The sequence below is a fragment of the Macaca mulatta genome, chromosome 2 (genome assembly GCF_049350105.2).
Source record: "Macaca mulatta isolate MMU2019108-1 chromosome 2, T2T-MMU8v2.0, whole genome shotgun sequence".
NCBI classification, from domain to species: domain Eukaryota; kingdom Metazoa; phylum Chordata; class Mammalia; order Primates; family Cercopithecidae; genus Macaca; species Macaca mulatta.
This window is the reverse complement of record NC_133407.1, coordinates 103,284,818-103,300,355: the sequence shown is the minus strand read 5'-3', so window position 1 is coordinate 103,300,355 and position 15,538 is coordinate 103,284,818. Positions and strand designations below refer to the sequence as shown.

Below are 15,538 nucleotides of genomic sequence, written 5' to 3'. Positions count from 1 at the left end.
TCACAGTAAATAATTTTTTTTTTTTAAGATGGAGTCTTGCTCTGTCACCCAGGCTGGAGTGCAGTGGTGCGACCTCAGCCCACTGCAACCTCCGCCTCCTGGGTTCAAGTGACTCTCCTGTCTCAGCCTCCCAAGTAGCTGGAATTACAGGTACATGCCACCACACCTAGTTAATTTTTGTATTTTTAGTAGAGACGGGGTTTCACCATGTTGGCCAGGCTGGTCTCGAACTCCTGACCTCAGATGATCTGCCTGCCTCGGCCTCCCAAGGTGCTGGGATCACAGGCATGAGCTACTATGCCCGGCCAAGAATTTACCTTTAGTTGATACTACAGTCAACAACGTATGGGGGTTTGGCACTACCAGATGGTGAGGAATATCATTAATTTCTCTAAGTTCTCACACAAACCTCTATCCTCTACCATTTGGTTTTCTTATAGGAAGGATTTGAAGTGTTATATGGCGTTGTACAGGGAATAATCAAGCCTCTTTTATATAGTCTAAAACTATAGGTCTTATTCCTTCTGAAGTTTCTGGTTTTAAAGGGTATTAAGATTTGGAAGAGGTTTTGATGGATATATTTGAATTTTGATTGGAGCAGCTAAGATAATTTTTCCAACATCAGTGGAAGACTTTGACCATAATTGATTAGGTACTGCATTTAGCAGTTTTTGTAACTTTTTATCACTGAATTATTTGGTGTCTTCTGTTTTCATATCATTCTAGTACTAATTCCAGAGGCGGTCAGAACCGAAGAACCTGCCAACCTACCGGGCACATCACCATATCTGGAGAGCCAGATGCAGCTGGGTATGCAGGAGCTAGTCTCTTCCAGCCTGAGGTATAAGAATTAGTCAGGGAAGGGGTCCTAAGTCTTAGGCCCACACCCACTGATAGAGGAGAAGCTGACACAAAATGGGAGCCTGTAAGTCAGACCAGCAGGGGGAAGGTGAGCACAGTGGGCTGGGACCATCCAGGGAGGCTGGCTCTCCTGGCGATTTAAGGTCTCAGCCTGGTTGCCAGCCAAAAAGTGTCTGGGCTAGGACAGGAATCTCCCCATCCAGGAGAAGAAGCTCATTATAAATCACCCTGACAGTCAGGGAGAGGTTGTTGATGAATTTCCTTCTGGAGGTATCAGGTTCAGAAATGGACCAGGAGGTGGACCTGTTGGCTTCAGAGGCTGAGTAAGGAGGAGAAGGCAGCCCTTTAACCCCAAGGCAGGAAACTGTCCCCAGGCACTGAAGGAGCCCATGAGAATAAGTAAGTTGTCACTCCACCAGCACAGCACAGAGAGAGGAAGAAACTGTGATTTCCAGGCTGTTCATCTGTGCTTACCTCCTCTGCGTTTACAGGCCATTTCTGGCTAAAGGATTTTGTACAGATCTGAATTACTATAAGTGAAAAAAGCTACTTTTTCAAATTGCTGTGGAAACTTTCCTCCTTGCTCCCTTTCAAGTCCTGAATTCTACGCACATGTAATGCCAAATAAATGCTTTCCGCAGCCAGAGGTCTAAGAAACGAAGGTCAGGCCAAGATTAATGCCACAAAAGCTTTATCAGGGCCCAGAAGTTGAGCCTCTGACATTTGCAGTGGAAAAGTAAATAAGATCAGGAACTTGGAGCCATAAAAGCAACCTAGTACAAAATTGTTATTAAATAAAGTGGGATTATGGGGAAAACATATTTGAATCCCCAAATGAGTAACTGTACATCTCTGAAGGGCCACAAGTTAAAAAGCAAATAACAGCATCAGCATGATTCCTTTTTTTCTACATTACAAGCACACTCGTAACATCAAACTGTCCTGACCATTTCTAAAGGCAGACCCCACAGGTGAATGTCTGATAACTTTATGGTGCCAAAGATGTGACATAAATTTTGAATAGTGGGCCATTCTAAAGCCAGGTGTTATTTCAAAGGTCATGATGTATTTAGTCAACCATTAACTTCAGGGAAACATGAAAGAGTTCATTCTGTCCTGAGATGCATAAACTCTTTGTCATGAATATGGCATGGACACAGTATGCTTTTTTTTTTTAACTGTGTAATAAAACCAACACTGAGGCATGACTCAGAGACCACCTTCACGTGACAGAGACAACAATATTTGATAGCAAAGACCAATATCTGACTAATTAGCTAAAACTTTAGCTGGCTCTTACACATATAAAAAAGGAATTATCCTAAACAAAATTGGGAAAGAAAGCTTACTTTTTGGTTTTATAAATTCCAAAGTGCTTAATCTTGCATTTCAGACCAGCACTGTCCAATAAAAATATAATGTGAGCCATATACATAACTTACAACTTTCTAGTAGTCACATTTTAAAAAGTAAAAAAAAAAAGTGAAATTAACTTAAAAACCTATTTAAGATGTAATTTTAGAAACATTTCAATGTGTAATCAATATAAAAATTATTGAGCTATTTTACATTTTTTATACTTGATCTTTGAAATCTAGCATTTATTTTACACTTAGACTACACCCCAATTTGGACAAGACATATTCAAAGTGCTTAATTCCACGTGTGGCTAGTTGGCTACTGTATTGTCCCAACTGCACACTTCTCATATACTGATTTAAACCCTACTACTTTCCCACCCCTGAACACACCCCAAGTTTTAGCAAGCACAGGTGCCAGATTTTCCAAGATGGTCCTAATTTCATCTATTCTATCCCATGGCACCTGGATGTCCTTGTTTTCAGCACCAAGGGCAGTGTACTGCCCTGGTACTGGTCTCACTCTAGGGCTGTTCTGCCTGAGTTTGAATTCACTTCTTACTCTGTACAACCTGAGCAAATTATTTAACACCATTTTAGAGCCTCAGTTCTCCCATTTTGTAAACAGATAAGAATGTGTGGCCAGGCATGGTGGCTCATGCCTGTAATCCTAGCACTTTGGGAGGCTGAGGCAGGTGGATCACGAGGTCAGGAATTCGAGACCAGCCTGACCAACATGACGAAACCCCATCTCTACTAAAAATACAAAAATTAGCCAGGTGTGGTGGTGTGTGCCTGTAATCCCAGTTACTCAGGAGGCTGAGGCAGGAGAATCGCTTGAACCCAGGAGGCAGAGGTTGCAGTGAGCCGAAATCCACCACTGCACTCCACCCTGGGTGACAGAGTGAGACTCTGTCTCAAAAAAAAAAAAAAAAAAAAAAAGAATGTGCTTTTCCCAGGATTGTTGGGGTAAAGGGAGATGATATTCCTGGAACCCCACACTCTGTTCAATGCTATTAGCAACAGTGAAGTAGAGTTATCTGCAAAACAGTCTCTTCCTCCCCTATCCCACCACAGGTCCTGATTTGGGGTTGTGAAAATATGTTTCCTTTTCTGTCCATATTACTTTACCCAGGATGCTCCCTGTTGCCCAGACCGATGTGTCAATCCACTAAAAAATCCAGTCCATCTTCAAGGGTCAAATCAAAAACACCCTCCTTCAGGAAGTCTTTTCCTTTTCCTAGCCCCCTCCTCCAAGACAGATGTGTTCCCATGGGTCTGCCTTAATATCTTTATTTGTCATTGTCTACAGCATCCTAATTATTCATATAGGACTTAGCTCATCTTTTGGGCTCTTCTTCAAGGGCTAATAACCTTACTAAATTTGTGAGTCCCCTACTGCCCTTTCACCCCCTTCACATTTGCCCAGAAGGCTCCTGACATTCAAAATATAATTTTGAAGCAAATTAATAAATACTTAACAGCTCTGGATTAATACTGGCCTTCTATTATTGACAAAAATGCCATACTAAGTAAGACAGAGTTTTTAAAAAAAAATCTTGTGAGATATCTTCTAGCTTTAAGATCGATCCTCTCCACTCTACTTTCTGCAGCCTGCACACCTGCCCTCCATGAGTATGCAGGCCCTCTTCCCAGGTCTCCCAGTTCAGTCTCCTCCTGGGCCTTCTCCCATCACAAAGTGATCTCAACCTGAGCTATGTGCTACTTCCCACTGCACCATTAAATGCATCTGCTCTCAACTCTGATTTTTCAGAGCCCTGCCAGGTGATCTGATCTACCAATCCCACTGAAGGAACTACCTTGGAGCGTCCCCACTGAGACAGCAGAGTCATCAACTGGGCAGGTTAATGCCACAGTGTTAGTGCAGAATATCAAAGAGCTACAAAAGGCCCTGAGGAGACCTCAGGCAAATGCACTCTGTGCATACACAGTTATTTCACAAACCATAAGGCATATTTATTCTAAAGACAAGGTGATCTGTCTTCCAGCTTCAAAGAAGGATATAACCAGAAGTATTTGCTAATTCATTAGCTCAATTTAAGTGTCCAGAACAAAAGACAGTAAAAACAAAGGAATGTTACTGTTTGAAATAGAAACTTTTTGAGTTTCTATTAAGTTCTTATGATAAAATTTTTGTTTAAAATGAAAATAAATCTTGAATGAAGATCACTAACTCATTTTAGTAAAGCACCATGTTCTTTCTACTTTAAAAAATGGTGATTAATCCTCAAAGGAGTCTCTGTGTAACTGACTAGAAACACAAATTATTTCTAGATTTTGAGAAAGGCTATGCTTCCTCAGAGTGGGTTTCCAATACACCCTGGCAGCTCTTATTTATTTTCTCACAACACTTAGACCTGATCAATGGGGGATGGAAGATTACCCCTGGAGGTGGCAAGGAAGATGTGGGCCACATCTGCAAGTGAGTAATGCTACCATTATGGGCAACAGAAACGGGTCTTAAAAGCATTTATTTCCCCTTCCTTAAGACAGGCCAGAGGAGGAGCTGACATATCATAGCTGCTGGGCTGTGGCAGCTACGCCTGAGACAGACACAGCAGGAAGTGCTATCTCACACTCACTGCCCTTTCCCCTCCCTTCCTTCCTCTGGCCCAGCCTAGGCGCCAGTTGCAGCTACAGAAAACAATTTCATCCAATCTAACCCCTGCTACTCCACAGACCAAGTCCATTGGAGCACCAGCAACCTTTGGAAGTTATCCAAATGCTAACTAGCTTTTGGCAAGCACATAGTAAATGAGAAATTTTAAAGCCTGTGGCTATCTCATCAATGACTCCAAGACTCAGTTTGAACACCAGAGGATTGTGCAATTAACAGTCATTTTTAAAACCGCTTTGTAAATGTTCCTGATGATATAAAATCATAGAGCATAAACTGTGATTCCACTTTAGTTCTGGATATCTTGCTACAGGTGTCTTCTACTACCTGAGAGGCCCAATGGCAGAAGACATGGAGCCCTGGCATCAGGAAACTCAGGTCGCATCCAGACTCTTCCACTAACTGCCTATGCACCCTCTGAGCATGCTTCTTCATCTACAAGTCAAATGGTTGGGGCATAATAAATATTTGGCTCTCTTTTAGCTCTCAAAAGCCATATTACTTAGAGTAATACTAGGCTATGTCACTGTAAGAAATAAACCCCAAGGCCTCAATGACTTAACCCAATAAACCCACACAAAGTCTCCTGCTAATCATCAGAAACTCTCTTCCATCCAGTGTCAAAGGGATCAGGCTCTCTCTGTCATGTGGTGCCATGTTTCCACACAAGGCCTCCAAGGACACTACAGAATGCGAAGGGAGAGGTTGTAGAGTCACATCAACTCTTAAGTGCCCTGACCTGGAAGTAATACAGGACCTTCCTCTCACTGTCAATTATCCAGACCTAGTCACATGACTGCAATCTAACTGCAGGAGTATGCATGAGCACATAAGATATTTGATGAGCATTATTTATCTCTGCCACACAGGTGACATTCTATTTACTTATTTTAATAATTTAATCTATCTATATATTTATATTAACAAAACATCATGATATGCTACACTGTAGACGTGAAGAAAAAGTTCTTAAAATTATGTCTGCCAGATACACAGAAAGGCAGATGGAGAGGAGGGAACATGGCCTTTGATGATGAACACTAAACCAAATGCCCAACACCCAAGCAGACACAGTCCATGGGGTACTCAGGAGTTGGGTACTCAGGAGTTACCATGGGGAGACCAATGCACTCGATTTGATGCCAGGCCTCCTCTATCTGAGTTACACAGGAAGCACTGGGGTCCAACAGAGGGAAACAAGTCTTAACCTCTCCCACCACTAATCACACTGAACCTCGATGGTCTGCCTGCTAGTCTGTTGATAGCCTAGGAAGCTGTATTTGCATTTCTTCCTCCAGTGGGGCCTCTTCTCTTCTCCAAGACTTTATTTCTGCCATGAACAATGTCATCAAAAACATGCTTGTCCAAAAGCTGTCCAACAGTACCTGGTGCAGGTATAAAGACCACACTGATCCCAGCTGAGGGTCCCATACTTACCACTCAAATTCTAGTAGAAATCTAGTAGTTGGGTAAGACTTTTGAACATCATGGACTTAAATGTGGCATAGGTGCCTGGTTCTTTTTTTCTACTATTTGAAAATTTATCAAGAGTTACATAATTGAGAGAATAAAGACATGGAAAAAGTCATATGATATAGATGATATATTTCATTACTGGGAAAGCATAACTGCTACAGACAAAGTTGAAGACACTGTGTTGTTATACTAGTTTATTATTTCCATTGAATTCTGTTTTGGCACTCAATATGTTTAGCCATATTCTCCTAGAGGGAGGAACACTAGAAGCAGAGAGGGCAATCCAAGCAAAGTGTAGAAACCTGAAAGTTCATGAAAAGATATGTTCTCAGTGCACAAGACCAATGCCTGGAATCATAGAACCTGGGGATAGAGCTGTTAGAGAGAGAACAGATTCCATTGCATGGGGTGCCTCACCCCTAAAGGCTCTATCAACAGAGATGAAGGAAAAGTCAGGGTGAAGTTTCCAGAAATGTCAACTTTCCTACAAATGGGACATGGCTAATGTGCAGCAATGACCCAGCCTTTCCTGGATTCATTTTGACCTCTGAGGCTCAGAGGTCAAACAGCCCAACATAATCATGATAATCATGATAGAAGGACTCATACCCATATCTGTTTGACCCCAAAGCATGCTCTGCACATATACTACACACTGGGAGTGCTTTCCCCATCTTCACGCTCCCCAGGATCCTCACATGACCTTGACTAGTAAGCAAGTTACTGTGGAATTTAGATTCCAGATGACAGACAAAGCAAACACTTAATGGCCTCTGCTCCCTCTCAAGACCCCTTTCCAATGACAGCAAAGAAATAAAAGCATGATTAATTCATAATAGTAAAGAGAAAAGGAAGAGAACAATCAGACACCTGCTGACTTCAATAAAGCTCTGAAAAAGAGGGAGAGGCAGCAGTAAACAATGTTAATATTTTCAATCATAACTATACAGGGGCTACAACAGTTAAAATCATCCTATGAACAAAACAGGAGACTCAAATGTGTTTTTGGAACAGCAGGTGAATGCCCCAACTTTGTAAATGTGAGAGTAAAGCTATCATAGGGAAAGCTGGGGCACAGGGCAGAAGGAGGTAAAGGCAGGGACACTATTTGAATGTTGCACTGTCAGAACTGAAAAAGAATGGCAAACATTGACAGAACAAGACTCAGAGGTTTCCATCTATTATTTAAGTTTGAAAGATGACCAGTAGAAAACGAAGCCAAAAATAATAATATCATCATCAAGAAACGAAAGACAAGGGTAATATAAGTAAGTGAGCTAAGTCCCCAATTTCAGAGCAGAAAATTGAAAGAATGTCTAATACTAATACATTGAAATATAGCAACAGAAGCACATGTTTAGATTAATGAAGGTCATGCCAGGAGCCCTAAAGGACCAAGAACTAAATATGGAGCAGAGGACTTAGGCTTTTCATTATAAGGTCTTCTTTACCATTTGCATAATTTTACTATTCGCCTGAAATCATCTGATAAAAAAGAAAAACAAAAACTAAAATTAACCAAGTACGACATGAACTTTTTGACACATTTACCTGAGTAATCTAGATAAAACCCAAAGCACCTGGAGGTGGGAGCAGGTGTCACCATGCCTTTTATTCCCAGCATCCTCCATTCATAGTGTTAATCCTGTTGTGTGTCTTGGAGAAATGGAATCAACACTTATTCTACTGAATTTGTAAATAAGTCCTCGCCTCCAGTATCCAGTACTGCATATCTGCTATTCTCAGATCTATCAATTCTCCATCTTCCCCCAACAGTCCTGCTATAAACATATAGCTTTAATGGCACTAAAAATTCAATGCATCACATCACCAGTGCTGAGAAAGTGCCTCATCTTACTGACACGGGGTTGACAGAATCACTTTACATAGTGAGGCCTATGATTGCCTACACACAGCAGCTGATATCTACACACCAACCATGATGTGCCTCTACTCACTGTGAGCTGTAGCAGGGAGTGGGGGACAGTAGGAGTCCTACAAAGAATGAAGGCTGTAACTTTCCCCACAGTGTCCTTCTCCATTCACCTGCCAGAGCCAGGACAGTCACACTGCCCCTTCCGTATGGGTAACAATATCACATCCATTCTAAATACATGCTTTTGGGAAATTAAAGAAAACACGACCAGGCACAGTGGCTCACGCCTATAATCCCAGCACTTGGAGAGGCTAAGGTGGGCAGATTGCCTGAGCTCAGGAGTTCGAGACCCACCTAGGCAACATGGTGAAACCTCATCTCTACTAAAATACAAAAAATCAGCCAGGTGTGGCAGCTTGCACCTGTAATCCCAGCTACTCAGGAGGCTGAGGCAGGAGAATGGCTTGAACCCAGGAGACAAAGGTTGCATCGTGCCACTGCATTCCAGCCTGGGCAACACAGTGAGACTCCATCTCCAAAAAACAAAACAAAACAAAACAAACAAACAAAAAACAAAAACACTTAGCTATGGATTTTTAAAAAATTTTAAGTAGCAGAATTTGGAAAAGACCTAACTTATTATAAAAGGACCTTATTAAAGGGGAAGAAAATTACAACAAAACTAAGCTCCAACTCTAATCAGCCTAACCATAAAATGACAAATTAAAAAAGTAAAATATTCTCAGAGATACCCAATGCCACGCTTGCCTTCTGAATTATCTCAGAAATAATGACAAAATTAAGAAGTTTAAGATTCAAAATAATCCGACTAGTGAGTGGACCTTGTTTGGATTCTGATTTGGACACACTGTAAAAATAAGACAGTTGGATAAATTTACTGGACATTAGATGATACTAGGGAATTATTTTAAGGAACTGGGCCTACTCTGATTAACTGTGTGATTCTGAGCAAGTTTTGTAATCTCCCTGTTTTTGGGTGCCTCCATGTAAGCTGTTGCTAACATTATAGTGACTTCAGTGAGGAATCAATAAGATAAACTGTGCAGTACCCAGAGCAGTGCCAGTTCACACTGACTGCTTTATACCTGTTAGTTCTCTTTCCATGAATTCTTCATCCATTATCCCTCTTTATATTACCATGATATGTTTTGAGGACACTTAATTCACACTTCCACCTCCTATTTACTATTACACTTAATGTCTGCATTGAAGAACAGACGATTATAAACACTGGATAAGCTCTACTACACTCAAGACCTACCCTCACAAGACCTAGCCAGAGAAACTAGGTAAATAAAGAACAGCTTTATTTACTGTTAGGAAACTAATTCAAGACTGTAAAATTTTTAAAAATCATCTATTACGAGTTATACATTCATTAAAGGAAAATATTTTTATAATTCTAAAATATTTTCAAAGTTCAGTTCAATAATATTACCTCCTGGATTCTTTCACATACCCAAAATTCAAGCAATATAAAAAAGTGAGGCAAATGTTTGGCAATTTCAGTGATTTTGCAGTGTCATAATCTCTTTTTATTCAATAGTAAGATTCTTTGCTGAAATCATTCAGAGTGTCACCCCGGTTTGCTAGGTACCTATCGAGGCACGTCACTGGTCATGGGCAGAAGACAATAGTAACAACTGTCTTCAGAGAAAAAATGTCCAGTTCCAGCGCCACAAGAGCTGCCATGGCAAGCAGTCATTCCTCTTTGGCCACCGGTGATTTCAAGCATCATTTTCTCCAATACAAGCAGGTTCCCATGAGCATGCATTTTCACAGAACTGCAGTAGGCTACTGACTGCTGTCCACTAAGACTACCTGTCCTCATGAGAAAGATAGTGCCCATTTTGTTGGGTCTGCTACAGTGACAGCTGCTCTTTCTTTAAAATTCTCCTCAAATCAAGCCCTAAAGCTGCTCTTCCACATGGACTGGCACCTGAGTCTGCAGTGGAGCTAAGGCAAGTCTCCACAGTCAGAAAAAGATGTTAAACAAGGTCCTGGCTTACCTATATGTGAGTTTCCAGGCAATAAAGCTTGACACACACATGGTCTTTATGATTTAAAGTAAATATTAAGATGGATTCTTCAAGCCAAATATGATGTTAGTCATATGGATTGACAATCAATATGACTATGTCAATCAATACATGATTGACATGTATCCATCCATTCCACAGAGCTTCTGGGCACACTCACTGTGTGCCAGGCCCTGTGCCCAGAGATTGGGGCACAAAACTGATTAAGACATGGTTCTTTCCAATGGTCCAGTGGAGGAAAGAGGCTGAAAGATACAGGGAAAACACTACCCTGTAGAAACTGGTCTCAATGTAAAACGGTGACCACAAACTTCAAGTAGGTCTTAGTGCTGCCTAGCAAGTGTACTAGTTTCCCTGCTCCATCTACTCTCCTATTGTTCTGGTGACCTTTTCCATGACATTTTAATTTCCAACTTGGACCTCCCACTTGATTCCTAGTTGCAAATACATAAATGCCAAGTTGGCATCTCCTTTGGATGTCCAATATTCATCTCAAATTGAAGATGCCTGAGACAGAGCTCTCAACTTTACCTGGCTACCAAATATCCTGCTCCTCTGTCTTCATATTCAGTGAATGACAACTTCACAGTCCTATGCCAAAAAACCTTGGGGACGTCCTTGACTCTGTTCTCTTTTATATTGCATATGTAAATACGGAAATTCAGGATTATGCCAAAGCTCTACTCATGCCCTTTCTCACTCAGCTTAAAACTGGTAAATCTTTCCTACCACCAAAAAGGGATTGTTTTCCTTCTACCTTGGAGTACCTCAGACTTTACACTTCTTGGCAATGTTATCTCCCTTGCTAGGCTATAAGCACCTTAGTGTAATCATCTTTATTTCCACCATATTTTGGTCTCACATAGTATATATTAAATATATACTTGTTTGATGAAAGACAAGAAATCTGTTAATAATTAATTGATTTTTAAAAACTGTGCTAGGCACTGTTCTAGCTGTTGGATAATCAAAGTGAGCAAAACAGGTTTTTGCTTAGTGTCTAAGGAAGAAGTTGGTGGTGTGAATAAACCCATGGAATTCCAAGGAATAATAGGTTTATAAATGAGGGAGATTAATACTGACCTACCATCAGGTTTCAATACATCAGGCCTAATACATGACCTCATTTCTATAGCTCTGACTTCTTCCAACTTAGGCATAGTTGGAACTTACCTGCCATAGTATTTCCCAACTGACCTGCCATAGTATTTCCAAGAGCATTTCATGGGGAAATACCAACTGCAGAGGAGTCAAGAGACTACCTCTTTAGGCTTCAGTTTCCTCGTCTATAAAATGAGGGAAGTGGTGCTAAGCCAGGTGATCCCATCCCAGCCTGGTGGTCAGTTTCCTTGTATCTGATCTTCAAAGCTCTTTTCCTGTGCCACAGTAGCTGAGAGTTTAAACAGAACATTGTACATATATGAGACTAATTCTCACAAGAACTGTTCACTTAACACTTTGGTTATCCTTCAATATGACCTTCCGACAAAAAAACTAAGGCCAAGAGGAAGCTCAAGACAGCGTGTTCACCAAAAGCTCCACTCATTCTATAGCTGATAACGACGTACAGGGTCAGAAGTCCCAACAAAACCCTGATTGGGACTGTGAGCAGCACATTTCTGAACTGACATTTCTGAAACTGGCAAACCTTTCTATAAAGGACGGCACATTCTTCTGACAACCCTAAGTGTGTGTCCAAACTCAGGGCTAGCAGGAGGCAATACCCTCAGGAAACCTGTTTTGCTTGTCCACATGTGGTTTGCTGTACCCTGTTGGGCAATACAGGCATCTCACCTTAGTCGTTCTTCTTCTTTTTTGCGAAGATTGAAGTCTCTCTGAACCACCTGAAGAACATGCTCTGTTTCATCATCAGTCAAACCAGACAGGTCCAGCTTCCTCCCCATGGTTACTCAACACAGGTGAAACAAGACCTGGGAAACCAAAATGATACAAGCAAGATAAAAGCTCTACATGGACAAAATCAACCTATTTTGTTATTAAAATAAAGTTAAATATAGCTTTTATATATAAGTGTTTATGTAAGGTACTATCTTTCTCTGGACTCAGACTCAGCAAATATTTACAAATAACCTCAGCAAGGCCACAGAGAAAAAGAGAAAATAATGGATCATCTGCCAGTTTCATCATCCCAAGTCTTAAATTAAGAAAAAAAAATATTCTTTATAGCAAAATGAACCATACATAAGACTCAGTATGGATTTCCACAAAATACCAAAAGGCAATATCTGAAAGTTCTAAACTTCTGTGCTTTGAAGTTCTAAATGTTAAGTATTATATGTAACTGCAAAATAAAATAATACAAATAAAATAATTATTTTATAAAATAAAAATATGTTAATCTATAAAAAGAAAATAATTCTAATACTTTAAAAAAAATCCTATGTATACTATATCCCTTAAAGTTTTAACCACATGACTATGAAATACAAACTAAAAATCAATAAATTATCTTCTTCAAAAGGATAAAAACATAGCTAAATAATCTTATTTTGCCATTTTCTCAGCAGCAGCAAAGATGATATTGTAGGGAAACACGTCTAAGCAGTACAGACCTAAAAATTATGGGAAACTCTATTTTTAAAAATAATTGTTGGTTGGACGCAGTGGCTCAAGCCTGTAATCCCAGCATTTTCGGAGGCCAAAGTGGGCAGATCACCTGACGTCAGGAGTTCAAGACCAGCCTGGCCAACATGGTGAAACCGTATCTCTACTACAAATCCAAAAATTAGCTGGGCATGGTGAGGGGCACCTGTAGTCCCAGCTACTTGGGAGGCTGAGGCAGGAGAATCGTTGGAACCTGGGAGGCAGAGGTTGCAGTAAGCCGAGATCGCGTCAGTGCACTCCAGCCTGGGTTATAAAGCAAGCCTCCGTCTCAAAAAATAGAACTGGCAAATAAGTATACAGAATAATGCTTAATTTCAATGGCAATTACACAACTACAAATTAAAACTATATTTCAAATCCACCAAAATAAAAATTATATCAAATGTTGGTGGGAAGTAGGACAATGACAATTTTTATTTGGGGGTATAAATTGTACAATCTCTTTGTAATACAATCAGGTTTCATTTTAAAAGTTGAAAATTTATATACCCTATAAACCAGCATTTCTGCCACGCTTAGGTATATGCTTCAGATATAATCTTAAAAATATGCACCAGACATCAACTGGGTTGAATCATATGAAATTTTTAGCTGGGATCATTGACCTATAAAAATGACAATTTCACATAGTTAACTTAACAGAAGAATAGTAACAAAAGTCACATTCAAAATAGCAAAATAAATAAATAAATAAATAAAACTGGAAAAACACTAAACATCCATAAATAGGAGGAAGGATTTAAAAAATAGGGCATATTTGTTTTCTACAATAGAATATTCTACTACAGTGGCAAAGAACAAACAATAGGTACATTCATCAACAGGGATAAATCTTAACATAATGTTGAGACAGAGAAGCACACCACATATACAGAATACATGTACAGCATGCATACAAGTATGATTTTTTTTATCATAAGGGTCAAAAACATAGAAAGTCAAAAAACCATTTTCTAGGAATAAGTGTGGTAAAACCAAAGTGGAATGTGGTACTTCTAAGGAGAGGAGAGAGGAGTTCATTGGGAATAATCACATAGGGGCTTCAGAGCTATCAGTAATATTCCATCTCATTAGAAAGACAGAGTATTGCTGCTACTGCTTCATCTTGTTATTAAAGGGTTGAAGTCATGTATACTATTGTCTTTAAGGTATCTTCCATTAGCATAAAATCAACCTAAAACTAAATAGAAATAATATAATCTATAAAAATCATAACTAAAGCAAATACTTGCAGCATTGTTCAAGGAATATGCTTATTATTTACAATAAAAATAATAATGATTATAATAGATCACTATTTGATTGGTTATCTACTATGTTCCAGATGCTCTAGTTTATACGTACATATAAATATATTTATAAATGTATATGCAAATTTATACATTCCCATAAAATCCTATTGACAGTCACTACCACCATCATTTACAAATGAGAAAACAGGTCAATTATACATGATGTCTAAGACAATGGCAACCTGGGATTTGACTGTGTCTTGGTCTGACTCAGTCCCTGCCTTAATGTCATGTAAATGCTTTCTGTAAGAGGCAGAGGAAACTGTGGACCTCAGGTTTTAAAATCTGATGTCCAGAGTTCCCTTCCCCCTTTTTCCAGCATGTAATGATTAAGAATAGGAGACCCCAAGCATGGTTGCTATTTAAAAGAAGGTTATCTGTCCTTTTCATTTTCAAATAATGGTAGTAAACATAGAGAAGGGAACGGCTCAATCCCCAGAAATCTTTTGCTAGATGATTCAAAACCTTATGACTGCATAATGCAAACTAATCTCAAGATTTAACCAACAAATCACAACAGGAATTCCAACTATTTTTTTAAATTTTATTTTTCACTCCATTAATGCTATCTGTCAAAAATAAATTGCCAGTTCACTTTGCCGTGTGGTGTTAGGGCTGAGGGCAGGAAGAAACCTAGTGTACTTGCACTAGGTTTCAATTAAGTCAATTAGAAGTAACATCCCACCCACAGGCTGCAAAGGCAAGGGAAGAAGCTCCTGGGCTGCCATCTTCTAGCTTCCTGATGAGCAAAAAGAAACAGACTAGAGGGCACACTGAAAATGCAGACTGATTCTTCCTTTAAAAAGCCTCATTAAATGTGTTAATGGCATTTTGGAGTTTCCTGGAAGGTGACATTTCTGTTCCTTTAACTTTGTTTCACTGGCTTTGGTTTCTGAGAATTCTAAATGAGATTCTAAGATGCCCAGTTAGTGAAAGACTGAAGTGGCAGCTTTGATCATATCAAATCTAAAAAGAAAAAGAAAAAAAAATGATCAGGACTTGTTTTTGTAAAGAAATAAATAAAATAGCTCTAAATGGACAAGTCAGAGACTGAGAACACTTTCTGTAAATTGGTAAAAGCTTCTTCCTTTTTCTACAACAAACATAATCAGAGTCCCTGTGCAACAAATGAAATAGCATCGTAGAGCTGGAGAAGGCTCGTGTCCATGAATAAGAGGACACGTAGGTATGACAATCTCATTTAAGGATGAGAAAATGCAATCAGTCCCAGGAGAGAGAAGCCATCTCCCAAAGACACATAGCCAGTTCAGATGCTCCTGACTTCCAGACCCGTGCCCCTACCCCTTGATTTCCCTGGTTTATAGCCAATCAACATGACAACAGAGAGGATA

The 15,538-nt window shown here is 39.7% G+C and overlaps 1 protein-coding gene across 3 annotated transcripts in view; it reads right to left on the bottom strand.

Annotated features, from left to right (window-relative positions):
• Positions 1–15,538, bottom strand: part of MYRIP (myosin VIIA and Rab interacting protein) — a 412,659-nt gene that overhangs the window by 314,598 nt on the left and 82,523 nt on the right. For all 3 annotated transcript variants that reach the window (XM_001115677.5, XM_015131302.3, XM_015131301.3), the window contains exon 2: positions 12,064–12,200. In XM_001115677.5, the coding sequence (XP_001115677.3) occupies positions 12,064–12,173 (110 nt within the window). In that variant the 5' untranslated portion in view covers positions 12,174–12,200. The remainder of the gene's footprint in view (positions 1–12,063; positions 12,201–15,538) is intronic.